Consider the following 13,717-nt stretch of genomic DNA (forward strand, 5'->3'; position numbering starts at 1 on the left):
CCCAGTGCTTAAAGGTGTGTGCCACTATGCCCAGCTTGATGGTAGGCTTTTATATTTATGCTAGCTAGTGTTTTCCTGCAGTGAATGTACAGTAGGTCCATTAAAGAGTTACGTGGGAGGAAATGTGGGCAGATGCTCTGGGACTTAATGTCAGTCAGAACTGGGAGTATAAGTACTGGCTGCCAGTCTTGGTTCTATTAGTGGCATTGGGGTACAGTCTGAGGCTGGGAGTTGATGCAAAATTACCCCTCAGTTTCAACTATAGATTTAAGATTGACTCTTCTGGGGCTGGAGAAATGGCTCAGAGGTTAAGAGCATTCACTGCTCTTCCAGAGGACCCGAGTTCAATTCCCAGCACCCACATGGCAGCTCACAACTGTCTGTAACTCCAGTTGCAGGGCATCTGCCACCCTCACACCAATGCACATAAAATAAAGTTCAATAAGTTATTTAAAAAAAAAAAAAAAAGATTGACTCTTCTGAACCCCCACCTCTGCCCTGAGGACTCCAGAATACTATTATGAGCTGACACATTTGTGGAGATAGGCAGATCTTTCTGTGTCATGTTTCAGACACCAGGCTTTTCTCTTCTAAGAAAATATATTACATTTTCCACATAAATTGTTTTGTTTTAGGTTGGCAGACTAGCAGATAAATGTCCATTAGAGGAACATTCTAGAGGATAGTGCTATGAATGTAAAATGCCCTTCTGTTTTCAACAGGAAGGAAAGAACCAGAAGCTTTCTGCCTGGTGACACTGTAGTAGAGAATTGGAAAGACTTTGGGGTGTTGGCTTTAGTTGGAAACTGGGAAAGTTCTGATATGATGTCTTGCAAAACTGAAGAAGAGCAGGCCCTTTCCCTGTAGATATATAATACCGATTCCAAACACCCAAGTAGCCAGATATGTAGAGACAGGACTGGTGGGTTCGTATATTTGTTTATGAGTACTCTAGATCAGATGCTGACTCCTGGCTTTCCTCTAACATGTATTTTATAACACAACACTTGTGAACACAAGTGAGCTGTGATTTGTATCATGTGAACAGTAGTGCTTCAGTTGATCCCACTCAAGATTATGCTAGTATTTAGCAAAATTATGCATATCCAAAATTGTATAATTAAAAATGCCTTATCTAGAGGGTGGTGAGATGGCTCAGTTGTTGACTTGCTCTGGCAGAGGACCCAAGTTCAGTTCACAGCTCCCATGTGATAGCTCACAATCATCTATTTCCAGTCCCAGGGATCTGACGCCCTCTTGTGGCCTTCACAGATGCTGCTCACCTGTGGCACACATACATATAGGCAGCAAACACGCATACACATTAAATAAAAATAAACTTAAAAAAAAAAAGCCTTACCTGGACCTGGGAGAGTGGCTCAGTGGGTGGTGTACTAGGTGTTCTGTGTACAGGCGTGAAGGCTTGAGTTCTATCCCCAGCACCCATGTGAAAAACAACAGGTCTGGTTGCCTTGGGAGAATGAGACCAGAGAATCCCTGGGCTTGCTGGCCAGCCAATCTGGCTGAAACTAGCTTTGGAATGAAACAGCATTCAGTGAGAGACCCTATCTCAAATGAATAAGGTGGAAAATGATAGAGGAAAGACACCTGATATTCTCTCCTATGATTTCTACATGTAGGTCCATCCCCCCCCCCCCCCCCCCCCCCCCATCTAATAGCCTGAAAATTTTGGGATGTGTTTGTTTGAAAGGGAGAAAGGTACACGGAGAAAAAATCCTGTGCTTTGAATGTAAATAATATTACTCTCCCTGTAAAGGTTGGAGCTTCTCTTTAACTTCTAAGAACATTTATTAGTTGAAGGATGGACATGCATGTAGGGGTGGGTCAAAGACAGCTGCGGGAGTCGCTTCCCTCCTTCCACCGTGTAGACCCCAGGGATCCAACTCAGGTTGTCAGGGTCGGCAGCGGTGCCTTTACCTGCCGAGCCATCTTGATGGCCAGAGAAAACTCTGCTTTAAAAAAAGGAAAAGTAGCCGGGCGGTGGTGGTGTACATCTTTAATCCCAGCACTCAGGAGGCAGAGGCAGGCGGATCTCTGAGTTCGAGGCCAGCCTGGGCTACAGAGTGAGTTCCAGGACAGCCAGGGCTGCACAGAGAAACCCTGTCTCACAAAACGGAAAAAAAAGTAAAGATAAATATTTTTTTTAATCTTGTGTCTAGTTATTATAAATACATGTATGTTTTGGTGTGCTTATTTTTTTTCACATTTTGGTACTTAATATTTTGTTCTCTCTCTCTCTCTTTTTTTTTTATAGCTTCTGTGCCTTAGTGACAGAATTATAGAACCACAAGGTGCTAATGGTTTTGACATTTTTTCCTAGGAAAATTGTTTCTTTCATAAAAATGAAAAGTTATAAAAATGAACATTTAGGCCTGATAAGATGGGCTTAGTGGTTAAAGCCTGATGGCCTGAGTTTGATTCCTGAGATCCATATGGTAGAGAGAGAGAACTGACTCCTGAAAGTTATCTTCTGACCTCTATACACTTGCCTGGAAATGTGCGTCGTGTGTGGGGAGGGGAAAGGGTGGGGAGCGTGTGCACACACTTAAGCATCATTTTAAGAAAATGAAGATTGAGGGCTAGCAAGTTGGCTCAGTTGGTAAAGACATTTGCCACCTAGCCTGATGACCTGTGCCTGGTCCCTGGTTCTCTCCATTTTTCAAAGGCTGCTGCTTAGATTTCTTGGGCACTAGATGTCGCTGTTGTCCAGTAAGGCACTACTGCCTCCTAACAGCCTGTACTCCTCAGAGTCTTTACTTGCTCAGTAAGTTGTGAAGGGGAGCATAGAATGGAAGGATCATGGTGCCAGTGGAGAGACCAGCAGGGTGACAGACCTTGTGAGCTGGCAGTGAACATGATGGACAAGTGTCCTGCACAGGGCATTTCTCCCTTTTTGTGGTACTGAGGAGTCAACCCAGGACCTTACAGATGCTAGGCCATCTCTCCACCACTAAACAACATTCTTTCTGCCTTTCTGCTACTTCTTAGTGTGAGGCAGGGTCTTTCTAACTCACCCAGGCTGCCGTGATTAGTCTGTAACCCAGGGTAGAGCTTAACTCTAAGATCCTCCTGCCTTACCCTCTCAAACAGCTGGAATATAGGCCTGCATCATCGGGTCCTGCCTGCCTGGCCCCCTCCGTGTGTGTGTGTGTGTAAAGTTAGAGGACAACTTGTAGGAGTCTATTCTCCCTTCTATCATGTGACTCTAGGGACTGAACTCGAGCCTTGTGCCAAGTGCCTTTACTCCCTGAGTCATCTTGCCAGCCACAAAACAGAGATCTTAAGAAATATAAAGGAAATTGGAAAATTATATATGACTTCCTTAGAAATAAGTCTCACCTCCCAGGGGTGAGACTGAGTTCTGCAGACTGTCTCACGACTGTCGCTGACGTTCACTTGTGAACTGTGAGGACCGGCTTGTCCTGCTGGTGCAGCCCTCAGAGTACTTCCAGTAAGAAGATTTTAAATGAGACGTCTGCAGACATAACACAGAGCATAAGCAGGCCTGAGCACATTCAGGAGTTTGAGGCAGGAGGTTACTTAATGAAACAAATCTCGAAATCAAATCCTGAGGTTGTCCTGGCCTCCACATACACACAAGTGACCCAGACACGCCTGCATTCACACACACATGTGCACACACACAGGATCTGCTGTCTAGGCCTATATCCCAACCACTCGGGAAACCAAGGTGGGAAGGTCTCGTTAATTCTGCCAAGGGGCTTGCAGGTTGTATTTGTCCTCTGGATTTACCTTTGCTTTGTAGTGTTTCTTCCATTTTCTTAATCTGACCCTTAACCTGTAACTCACAGTAATCTCAACAAGGTTGGAATTTCTGCAGAAAATAAGGAAGTAGAGAAGAAGCTGGCTGTGAAACCCATAGAAACCAAGAACAAGTTCTCTCAGGCAAAGCTTTTGGCAGGAGCTGTGAAGCATAAGAGGTCAGCCAGTGTGTACACGTGTAAATCTCCCTCTGGCCACACACTCCGAAATGCCACTTGTAATGGTGCCCAGTACAAATGGTTATTCAGCATGTTGCTGTGACAGTGTCGTTAGTGTGCTTGCCTTTCTCTCCCCTGCCATATTTAGTGTCCCTGTAACCTTTGACCCTAGACTGACTGGATTACTCATTCATATAGCTGACTTATAGCTCTTCTTCACTGAGCACCTGCTGCGTGTCAGATTTCCTCTAATGAGCTCACAAATCCCTCTCACCAGTTCACAGAGCATCATTTATTACGACCCCTGTTTTACAGACAGAAAGACAACGTGGCTGATGAAGAACTTCTGTCCAAGGTCATACAGTCATAAAGCAAGAGTTCAGTGTTTGAGTTTCTGTGTCTCTAGGCAGGTGAGGCAGCAGGTGCTTGAGGATTGTTGGTGAGTGGTGACAGCATGGAGGAGGAGCACAGCTCAGCTCAGAAGTTGGAGAGGGGCTGAGAAAGACGATGATGGGGTAGGGCACCAGGGCTGACAGGCAGGCAAGGGAGAAACCCGAGAGAACAGCTGCTACAGAGGCACGGAGAGAAAGAATCTGGCAGCTGTGCCGGGGTCACAGACCTGGCTCCAGGTCCTGGTGACTGACGCGGGGGTGGAAGCACTACCATAGACTCCGGGAAGTTCTCTGTCATGTTTGCTCTTCCCTTTTCAAATCCTGAGATGGCACCAGAGTGATTGAATCAGTTTGACTGACCAGACCGTGGGCGAAATGATGTTAAGTGCAGTCTATTAGGAAAATCAATGTGGTGTATTGGCAACCAGCCACATGTTTTGAATAGAGTGTATTGATGCAGTCTTGCGGTTTGGCACAACATCTATCTGCTGCAGATGTTCCTAGGAACACTGAGCACATGTAAAAATGTCATCATGGTACAGCAGCACAGGGGGAGGATCAGTGGTCTGAGAAGGAACCTTAAAAACACATGAATCTTTTAACACCCTGTGTAAGCTTCTCAAAGTTCATTGGCTCTCAGGAATCAGACCTGGGCCAGTTTGATGAGCTCTCTAGGTGGGCACTTACCTCTTGGGTACTCTTGCTGCTGCCAAGTGGGTATTTCAACTGTCTCCCTTGATTAGTCTTTATATCATACTTAGGAAGGGTTCTGTTAGCTTATTTGTTGATCTGTATAGAGAGGCTCTCTTGGGTTTTCAGAGTACATCATTTAATGTTGCTTTTGTGGCAAGGTGACACGTTAGCCTCTTGGGGCAGGAGTTTCTGATCTCCCCTGCCCTAGTTTATTCAAAATAACCTGAGAGTTTGTCAATACTGTGGACTGCTGGGCTTCACTGATATATTAAAGTATGGGAGTCTTCGTTGTTGAGGTTGCATGGACAATTCAGATCCCCTGTGAAAATCTGGAAGCCCCCAGGGTGTGTATGAAGCATCCAAACAAAACAACCTGTTTCATATCTTTGCTTTTTTCAAGTTCATTCTTGTATCTATTGTTTTAAACTCCTGTGGGATCCCCACGCTCATTCATTTCAGTCTTCAATTAGAGGCGCTCAACGCTGTTTACTTCTTTCAGCTCTCATCAAGTACACTTTTATATTTCCTACTATGTATTTAAAATTACCACTGTGATTTCTTCTTTGTCTCAGAAATAGTGAAATATATTTTAAATTTTCAATATTGAAGTAACTTTTCCATACTTCACTTAGTTCTATTATACCTCCCCCGACACACACACATTACTAACACCTTATAATCATAGTATCTTAGAGGCTATGAAATTCAGTATTTATTTTTCCCTTACTAATTTCTAACTTAATTGTGTTGTGGTATTGTGGTTTATATATCACAGGTTTTTTTTGTTTTGTTTGTTTTTGTTTTTGTTTTTGAAGACAGAGTCTCACTGTGTAGCCCTGGCTGGCCTAGAACTTATCGTATAGACCAGGCTACTCTCTATATATTTGCCTCTACCTCCCAAGTACTAGTATTACAGATGTTCTCCACCATGCCTTGCTATCCTGATTTTTTGGTAGGGTTTTAGACTGTGTCACTTGTTCCTAGAGTTAATGTTCTAAGTGATTTTGAGGAAAATCTTGTTTATCTCTCTGTCTCTGTCTGTCTGTCTCTCTTACACTCCCTCCCTGCCATGATGATAATGAACTAAACCTTTGAAACTATAAGCAAGGCCTGAATTAAATGCTTTCTTCTAAGAGTTGCTTTAGTCCTGGTGTCTTTACAGCAACAGAACAGTGATAAGACACCAAGGTTTGTTTAATTCCCGATGGAGTCAGGTGAAGACCAGCCGTCAGTACAGAGTGGTCCTCATACTGCTGTTGCCTTGATCTCCTTTGATCCATGCTTCCACTTTGGAATAATAATCTTTCTGGGTATTGAGTTTTTGGGGGGTTGTTTTTCTTTTGTTAAGTTTTTTAGGTAAGTACCTTTAAATGATTGTTTTAAAATGTATTCACTCGGGCTGGAGAGATGGCTCAGAGGTTAAGAACACTGGCTGTTCTTCTAGAGGTCCTGAGTTCACATTTTGAGCACCCATATGGTGGCTCACAACCATCTGTAATGAGATCTGGCTCCCTCTTTTGGCCTGCAGGGATACATGCAAACAGAACACTGTATACATAATAAATAAATAAATCTTTAAAAAAAATGTATTCACTCAATCTGTTTACTAGTTTGTGTGATTTATATTCAGATTTTAAAATATAATATCCATCATCTTAGTGCTTTTTTAAAAACTTTTGTTCTTTATTTCATCTATATTTATTTATTATTATTTATAGAGCAGGATGTATATATTCCAATTTGACTTTAAACTCAGTGTACAGCCAAAGATGGCCTTGGACTTCTGATCTTCCTGCTCCACCTAAGTACTGGGATTATAGGGGTGTGCAAGCATGCCCAGTTCATGCTGTTTTCAGGATTGAATCCACAGCTTTCCTAGGGCATTGACCACAGTCTACCTGACTGAGCTACATCCACATCCTCTTTTTACTTTTTAAAATATTTTTTCTTATATTCCTGCTTTTTAGGGGGAAAATGAGTAAGACTTTAAAATTTTTTTTTCTTTCCATGATATATACTTTGTTTCTAATTCTTTTAGTGATAGGCCTTGAAATTTACCAGGCAGGCATATAAATAGCTATCTTACCTCCTTAAAAATTATGTGAACAGAAGACCTTGGGCTGGGGCTACAGTTCTGTACTAAAGCACTTGCCTACTATTGAGAAGCTGTGGGTCCAGTCTCCCTAGCACAACCACCCTCCTACAAAAGGGACCTTCAGACCTTGTGCTACATTCACTCTCTTCTGTATACTACTGCTGCCCAGGACTTTGTTGTATTTCATGGTACAAATTAGACAAATTAGGCCCATATATATGAGATACCTGTTTAAACTTACGTCCCCATCTCCTCCTCTGGTATAATGTCTTTCTCCATTGAAACATATTCTTTAGATACTTTTTAGTGAAAATCTTTCCGATAACTCTGCATGTCATCACAAGTATTTCCTTTAATAATTGAACTTTTTGTCATTGTGGAAATGTGGAAATGCTCTTGAAATCATCCGTGGTTCTACCCAAGTGAATGAATGATAGCAGAAAGCCAAAGTTGGCATGCTCTGCCTTGGGTTTGTTGGGGGGGAGGTAGATTTTATGTTTGGGAGGTTTGGAAGTGAAATGACAGCCCCCAGACTGCCCCAGACTCCCATAAATATCTCTGCTGCTCTGATTCCCTCAGTGTTGATCCCTAAGCGTCAACATAGCTCACATCACCATGTTTTTTGTTACAGCTCAGAGAGTGGCAATAGTGTGAAAAGACTGAAAGCAGACCCCGACCCAGATGACAAGGCTCAAGGTGGGTGTGGCCCCTTCATTTCTTCCTTTACTCATGGTGGACGAGGACCGTAGGAAGGACAGGACTCACTGCATCTTATAGAAAGGGGCGCATTATTTCTCTTTAAATAAGCCTGCCTTAATCTGATTTGCCAGACTGTTTTATACTCAGCCAGAATTCCTACCATGAATGTGTCAGCTGCCCTCCAAAAGAAGTGTGTTCTAACCCAGTAGAGCTGGTAAATAACAGTTGTGTTCTCCCTGTGCTTATGAGCCCTGGTCAGATGACCTCTGCTCACAAAAGGTTTCTCTGTCTTCCAAATGTCAGGTTTCTTGATTTCACCTGTGGGAGACACATGCCCTGCTCCTGCTAGTGGTTGGACTGGATTGAGCCTAGTGTCTACTGGTGTTCAGGAGTCTATTGTCCTTGATGGTGGTGACTTTATGTGATGGACTCTGCCTCTGTGTTAGGTGGCACGGAATTGTCAGTAAAGGGACGTGTTCTTGGGCCTGAATGAGGAATTCAAGAGTTTGTTTTTAGTTTCGCCTGTGGGATTGAGGATCTAAATCCAACTCAGTAAAGCAGGGCTTACATTTATTTCTTTCTCGAACAAATGATGAATGCTTTTTCAGTTGTTTCTCCACAGTACCAGGGATGGTACCTATACCTTTAAAAAGGATCATCAGTGAAGAGTCTCTTCTTCCCACACCCTCTTCCAGCCACTTCCAGCCACTTCCTTTTCCATGGAGAAACACCATTGTACATTTCTTGTGTCTCCACCCAGGCCCGTTCTACATATGTACAAGCAGTGTATATTTGTCATTCTGAACGTCTTCTTCCTATCCCTGCATTCTTTTTTTTTTTTTTAAGATTTATTTATTATGTATACAGCATGTGTGCCTGCAGGCCAGAAGAGGGCACCAGATCTCGTTACAGATGGTTGTGAGCTACCATGTGGTTGCTGGGAATTGAACTCAGGACCTCTGGAAGAGCAGTCAGTGCTCTTAACCTCTGAGCCATCTCTCCAGCCCCCTATCCCTGCATTCTTGTACAAGCTAGACAAGAAATACCTTCCATTGCTAGGAGAAGAGACCCCAGAAATGACGGGCTATACTTGAAGTTTGCTTCACTCTTGCCCTCTGCAGGGGAAGGCTTTGCCTTGGTCCTCTAGAAGGGAACTTCGACCCTGACAGAAATTGAGCTCTCCCACTGAAAATTATCTTGAGCCGAGCCAACAAATATGCAAGGTGGCCTATGTACTCTCTCCATCTGCCTGCATTCCAAGAACATTCTCTATTCATAATTTTCTCTAACTTGCTATGACAATGTGGTCCGGCGAAGGCAGGAGTTGGCAGGAAACATCCCCAAATGGTGAGATCAGAGGGCACCATTTTGTTCTCTGTGGGGAGTGAACTGCTTTTGGAATGAAATTTGTCAGAGTTGCAGTCTCCTTTCTCTTGAAACTTCCTAGATAATTGGAGGTTCTGGTCCTTTCCCTTAAGCGATCCCAGCGTCACAATAGTCCAGATGCCCTGTTGCAGCTTTGTCCTTAGCCCCACCCTTCCATGGGCCAGCACTCCTAGGCACTCTGAACTTGACTCTTTTATTCTCCGCTTCCGAAAGCATTCTGTGTGGTGCATAACAATACAACAAACGCTCAAGGAATGAATTATACAACTTATTGTCAGTCTCAAATATTAAAACCATCCGATTTTTACCATCACCCCACCTTCCCCCAAATTAACCATGACTCCCATCATAAATTCTGGCCTACTTTTTGCCATACCAGAGTGTGTCTCAGGGTGGTGGTGGGGTGGGCGCCCCTTCCAGGGGTCCTCACTTTAGTGGGGAGTACAGACAAGCATCCTGCCCTTGGGCAGGCCTTGAGGCTTCTGCAGTTCTCTTCCTTTATTGGAAGGATATCCGGGGGGTGGGTTGGGGTGGGGGGGGTTAGAGGAGTGGTGGGACTATTCTGCTCTGATGAAATGGCCAAGATGCTCTTTGAATTTATTTGCCTTTTTAAAAACAATGTCTGAATGAGTAATATATGTATATAATAATTTAGAAAGAATACAGTAAAAAAGTAAGTCTCCTCTGCTCACTAGCCACCAGTTTCTTCCCAGGCTATATGCTGCTGCAGGTTTTCATGTTCTGTTTTATTTTGGGGGGAGGGGGGTTGTCATATATATGCATGGGCATGTTTCTGATTCTCTCCAAATTACATATATTGCTCTGCTTCTCACCTTTTTCATTTAGCACGTCTTAGAGACCATTCATTTCCAGTGAAGATAGACTTGTTTCTTTTCCTCTTCCCCCACAGTCTGTTGATAGACCCCAGAACTGTGTGCATATGAGGGTAGTGCTCTGTGCTGAGTTGAGTGCTCTGAGCTGCTGCTCCAGCCCCCAGAACTGTGTGCGTATGAGGGTAGTGCTCTGTGCTGAGTGCTCTGAGCTGCTGCTCCAGCCCAAGTCTCCATTCTTAGTCACTACTGGCCTAGTTTGCTTCTTTGTTGCTGTGATGAACCCCCACCCAAAACACCTTGGGAGGAAAAGCTTTATTGTACACTTCTAGTTCACAGTCCATCGCTATAGCAAGCCAGGGCAGGAATCAGCAAGGGCAAAGGTAGGAGCCATGGAGGAATGCTGCTTACTGGCCTGATGGCCATGGCTTGCTCAGCCTGTTTTCTTTTTTTTTTTTTTTTTTTTGTTTTGTTTTGTTTTGTTTTTTGTTTTTCGAGACAGGGTTTCTCTGTGTAGCTTTGCGCCTTTCCTGGATCTCGCTCTGAAGACCAGGCTGGTCTCGAACTCACAGAGATCCGCCTGCCTCTGCCTCCTGAGTGCTGGGATTAAAGGCGTGCGCCACCACCGCCCGGCTCGGCCTGTTTTCTTATACAACCTAGGACCACCTGCCCAGGGGTGGCACTGCCTATAGCGGACTTGGCCCTCCTACATCTCTCAGTTAATTAATAACGATAGGCCCCACAGACATGCCTACAGGTCAGTCTGATGAGGGTATTCCTCAGTTGAGAGTCCCTCTTCTCAGGTGATTCAGCTTATCCCAAGTTGGCAAACACTGACCAGCACAGCTTCTGTAGACACCTTCTTTTTCCTGCTCTAAACAGTTCTCAGGAATATCACTGATGTTGTGAGAAGTCCTTCCCTGCAGAGATGTAAACATCTGCCCCCTTCTTATAAGATCTCAACAACCAAACAGTAAGAATCCACCAGAATTCATCCTGGATAATCAGTGCGTGATTGGGCTTACAGAGCATGGGTGAGAGGTTACTGCAGGAGCATGGGAGATCCCAAGGCAGCCATATGGGGGGGGGGGGGGTCATCACCCAGCATGGACGATGCCTTGCTTCCCTTAGCTCCATAGATGGAGCTCTCCTCAGCTAACCTTCCCTAGCCTATGCACCTTCCACGATACCCTACCCTCCACCCCAGGTGTAATTAGGGCAGAGTTATAGATGGATGGAGGAGTGACTGGAGTCTTCCTCTGGTTGTCAGGGTGGTTGTGTTGTGCTGGGGCTTCTTCAGGGAAAGCCTTGGCACTGTGCCTAGGGCCTAGAAATGACTCTTGATCTTTAGAAAGGGAGGTCCAGTGACCCTCTCCATCCTTTCCTTCTCTGAGGGAATGTCAGACAGTCAGCGGGCTTGATTGGGATGGTCTCTTCAGTAGCCACAGTTGGTATCATGAAGATAGTGGCTATTTTGCTCCGAGGACCACATTCCACAATAGTTGGTTAAGTTTGGAGGTCACTGCCAGATTTTCTTGAGCTGTTGCTCCCACGTTCCTTCCTGATAACCGTTTCTTTGCCTGGTTTAGAGCTCACGTTTTAGTGTGCTCTGTGCTGCTTGTGTCGTCTGTGTCCTTTTGTTTTTTAAGGCAAGGTCTCGCGTAGGCCAAGCTGGCCTCAGACTCACGGGTAGCCAAGGATAACCTTCAGCTTCTAATCTTCCTGCCTCTGTTTCCCGAGTGCTGGGATTGTAGGCATGCATTACTGTCTTACTTAGGCCCACTGTTGCTGTGATGAAACACCATGACCAAAAGCAGCTTAGGGAGGACAGGGCTTTATTAGACTTGCACTTCCATAGAACAGTTCATCATCAAAAGCAGTGAGGGCAGGAACTTGGAGGCAGGAGCTGATGCAGAGGCCATGGAGGGGTGCTGCTTCCTGGCTTGCTCGGCCTGCTTTCTTACAGAATCCAGGACCACCAGCCCAGGGATGGCCCCACCCACAATGGGCTGGGTCCTCCCCTATCAATAACCAAGTAAGAAACTGCCCGATAGCCGGATCTTATGAAGGCATTTTCTCAATTGAGGTTCCTTCCTTTCAAATAATTCTAGCTTGTGTCAAGTTGACATAAAACTATCTAGCACAGTTACCATGCCAAGTTTTTTGCAATGCTGGGGATCAAAGCCAGGACTTCATACCATGCTAGACAAGAGCTCTAGTATCTATCCCAGGTTATCCCATTTATTATTTTATCATCATCATCATTTACAGTCTTGGCTAGTGTTGGACTTACAGCAGTCTCCTGCCCCAGCCTCCCAAGTGTTGGGATTACAGGTGTGCACTGCCATACCCTGCTCTTTGTGCTTTTTGGTGGTTGATTGATTGCTTATTTTTCTCTTTTTTTTGCGGTGCTGAGAATCAAACCCAGAGCCCTCGTACGTGCTAGGCAAGCGCAGGCGCCTACTGCGGAAGCATTTCCCCAGCCCCACAGCTTGTTTTCTCTCTCTAACGGATTAGAGAAGCTCTTACATCTTTAAAGTTGTAGCTTTTGTGGTGTTTGTTGCAAGCATTTGCCGCTGCTTCCTTGTCAACCTCACTGCTGCCTCCCATCACTGCTCTCAGTGCTTTTTGAGATGTTTGGGTATTGCCTATCTCCAGCAGCTTCTCCGTTGCCTACTGTAGAGGAACAGGCACCCTGAGCTGAGTTCTGTGTCCGACAGCTGGGAACTCTTCTCAGGATAGCCTTGGAGTCAGTGTCCCTTTTGCATTCTCTTGAGGTATCTGCACAAGCGAATGTAGATTTATGGAAGGCAAACCCCAAAAGGGATGTCCTTGTCAGCCCCAGGCAGTGGCTTAGGAACTGAGCCTTCTGCTCCAGTGAGCTTTGGCATCACTTAGTAGAGCGGCTTCTGGCGCAGGTTTAGTTCAGTGTTGTGTACTCTAGCCTGTGTACTTACCAACACATTCGACTTCCCTCAGCAGTAAGCAGGGAGCACACCTACATATGAGTTGTTGTCACAGTGACTAAAGGAGACTGGAGACATTCAGAGGGAAGAAAGAATGGAGTGCTATTCTCAATTTAGGTTTGTTTGATTTTTTTTTTAGAGATTGTGGTTTTTAACTATGTGTATATATATACATGTCTGGGTGTATATGCATGAATGTAGTGCCATGGAGGCCATCAGAGGGCTTCTGGATCCTCCAGGTGCGAGTTACAGGTTGTGAACTGGCTGGTGTGAGTGCTGGGGACGGAACTCAGGTCCTCTTTGAGAGCACTAACTTTCCCTTTAATTGTCAAGTTTTCATGTTGTCGTTGAGGACTTCGTCATTGGAGTAGCAGAGTCACTGTGCTATCCTGGAAAGAAGAGCCCCTATACATGGTGGGATTGGACATTGTTTTAAAATGTTTCCTTCAGTGCTTCTCAGTATAAAAGAACTAAAAAGCAAAAGTGATAAATCCGTTTCTGAGGTACCCATCTCCCCATCCTGGGAAAATGCCCCATAAAGAGCATAACTTTATGGCTGATCCCTGCTAGTCAGTATGCTGGTCTCTAAGTATGGCATCATAAAATTGTTAGTATCGCTCACAGTTCACCTCCAGTTGAGGGCCTCCAGTTGAGGGCCACAAGAGTAGCTAAGGAAGACATCAGACCTGAGTCA

The 13,717-nt window shown here is 44.8% G+C and overlaps 1 protein-coding gene across 6 annotated transcripts in view; it reads left to right on the top strand.

Moving 5' to 3' along the window:
* Psme3ip1 (proteasome activator subunit 3 interacting protein 1) overlaps positions 1-13,717 on the top strand; it is a 31,232-nt gene that overhangs the window by 16,338 nt on the left and 1,177 nt on the right. For all 6 annotated transcript variants that reach the window (XM_052727384.1, XM_052727386.1, XM_052727385.1 and 3 more), the window contains 2 exons: positions 3,832-3,962; positions 7,774-7,838. In XM_052727384.1, the coding sequence (XP_052583344.1) occupies positions 3,832-3,962; positions 7,774-7,838 (196 nt within the window). The remainder of the gene's footprint in view (positions 1-3,831; positions 3,963-7,773; positions 7,839-13,717) is intronic.

The sequence above is a fragment of the Peromyscus californicus genome, unplaced genomic scaffold (genome assembly GCF_007827085.1).
Source record: "Peromyscus californicus insignis strain IS unplaced genomic scaffold, ASM782708v3 Scaffold_8__1_contigs__length_139910024, whole genome shotgun sequence".
NCBI classification, from domain to species: domain Eukaryota; kingdom Metazoa; phylum Chordata; class Mammalia; order Rodentia; family Cricetidae; genus Peromyscus; species Peromyscus californicus.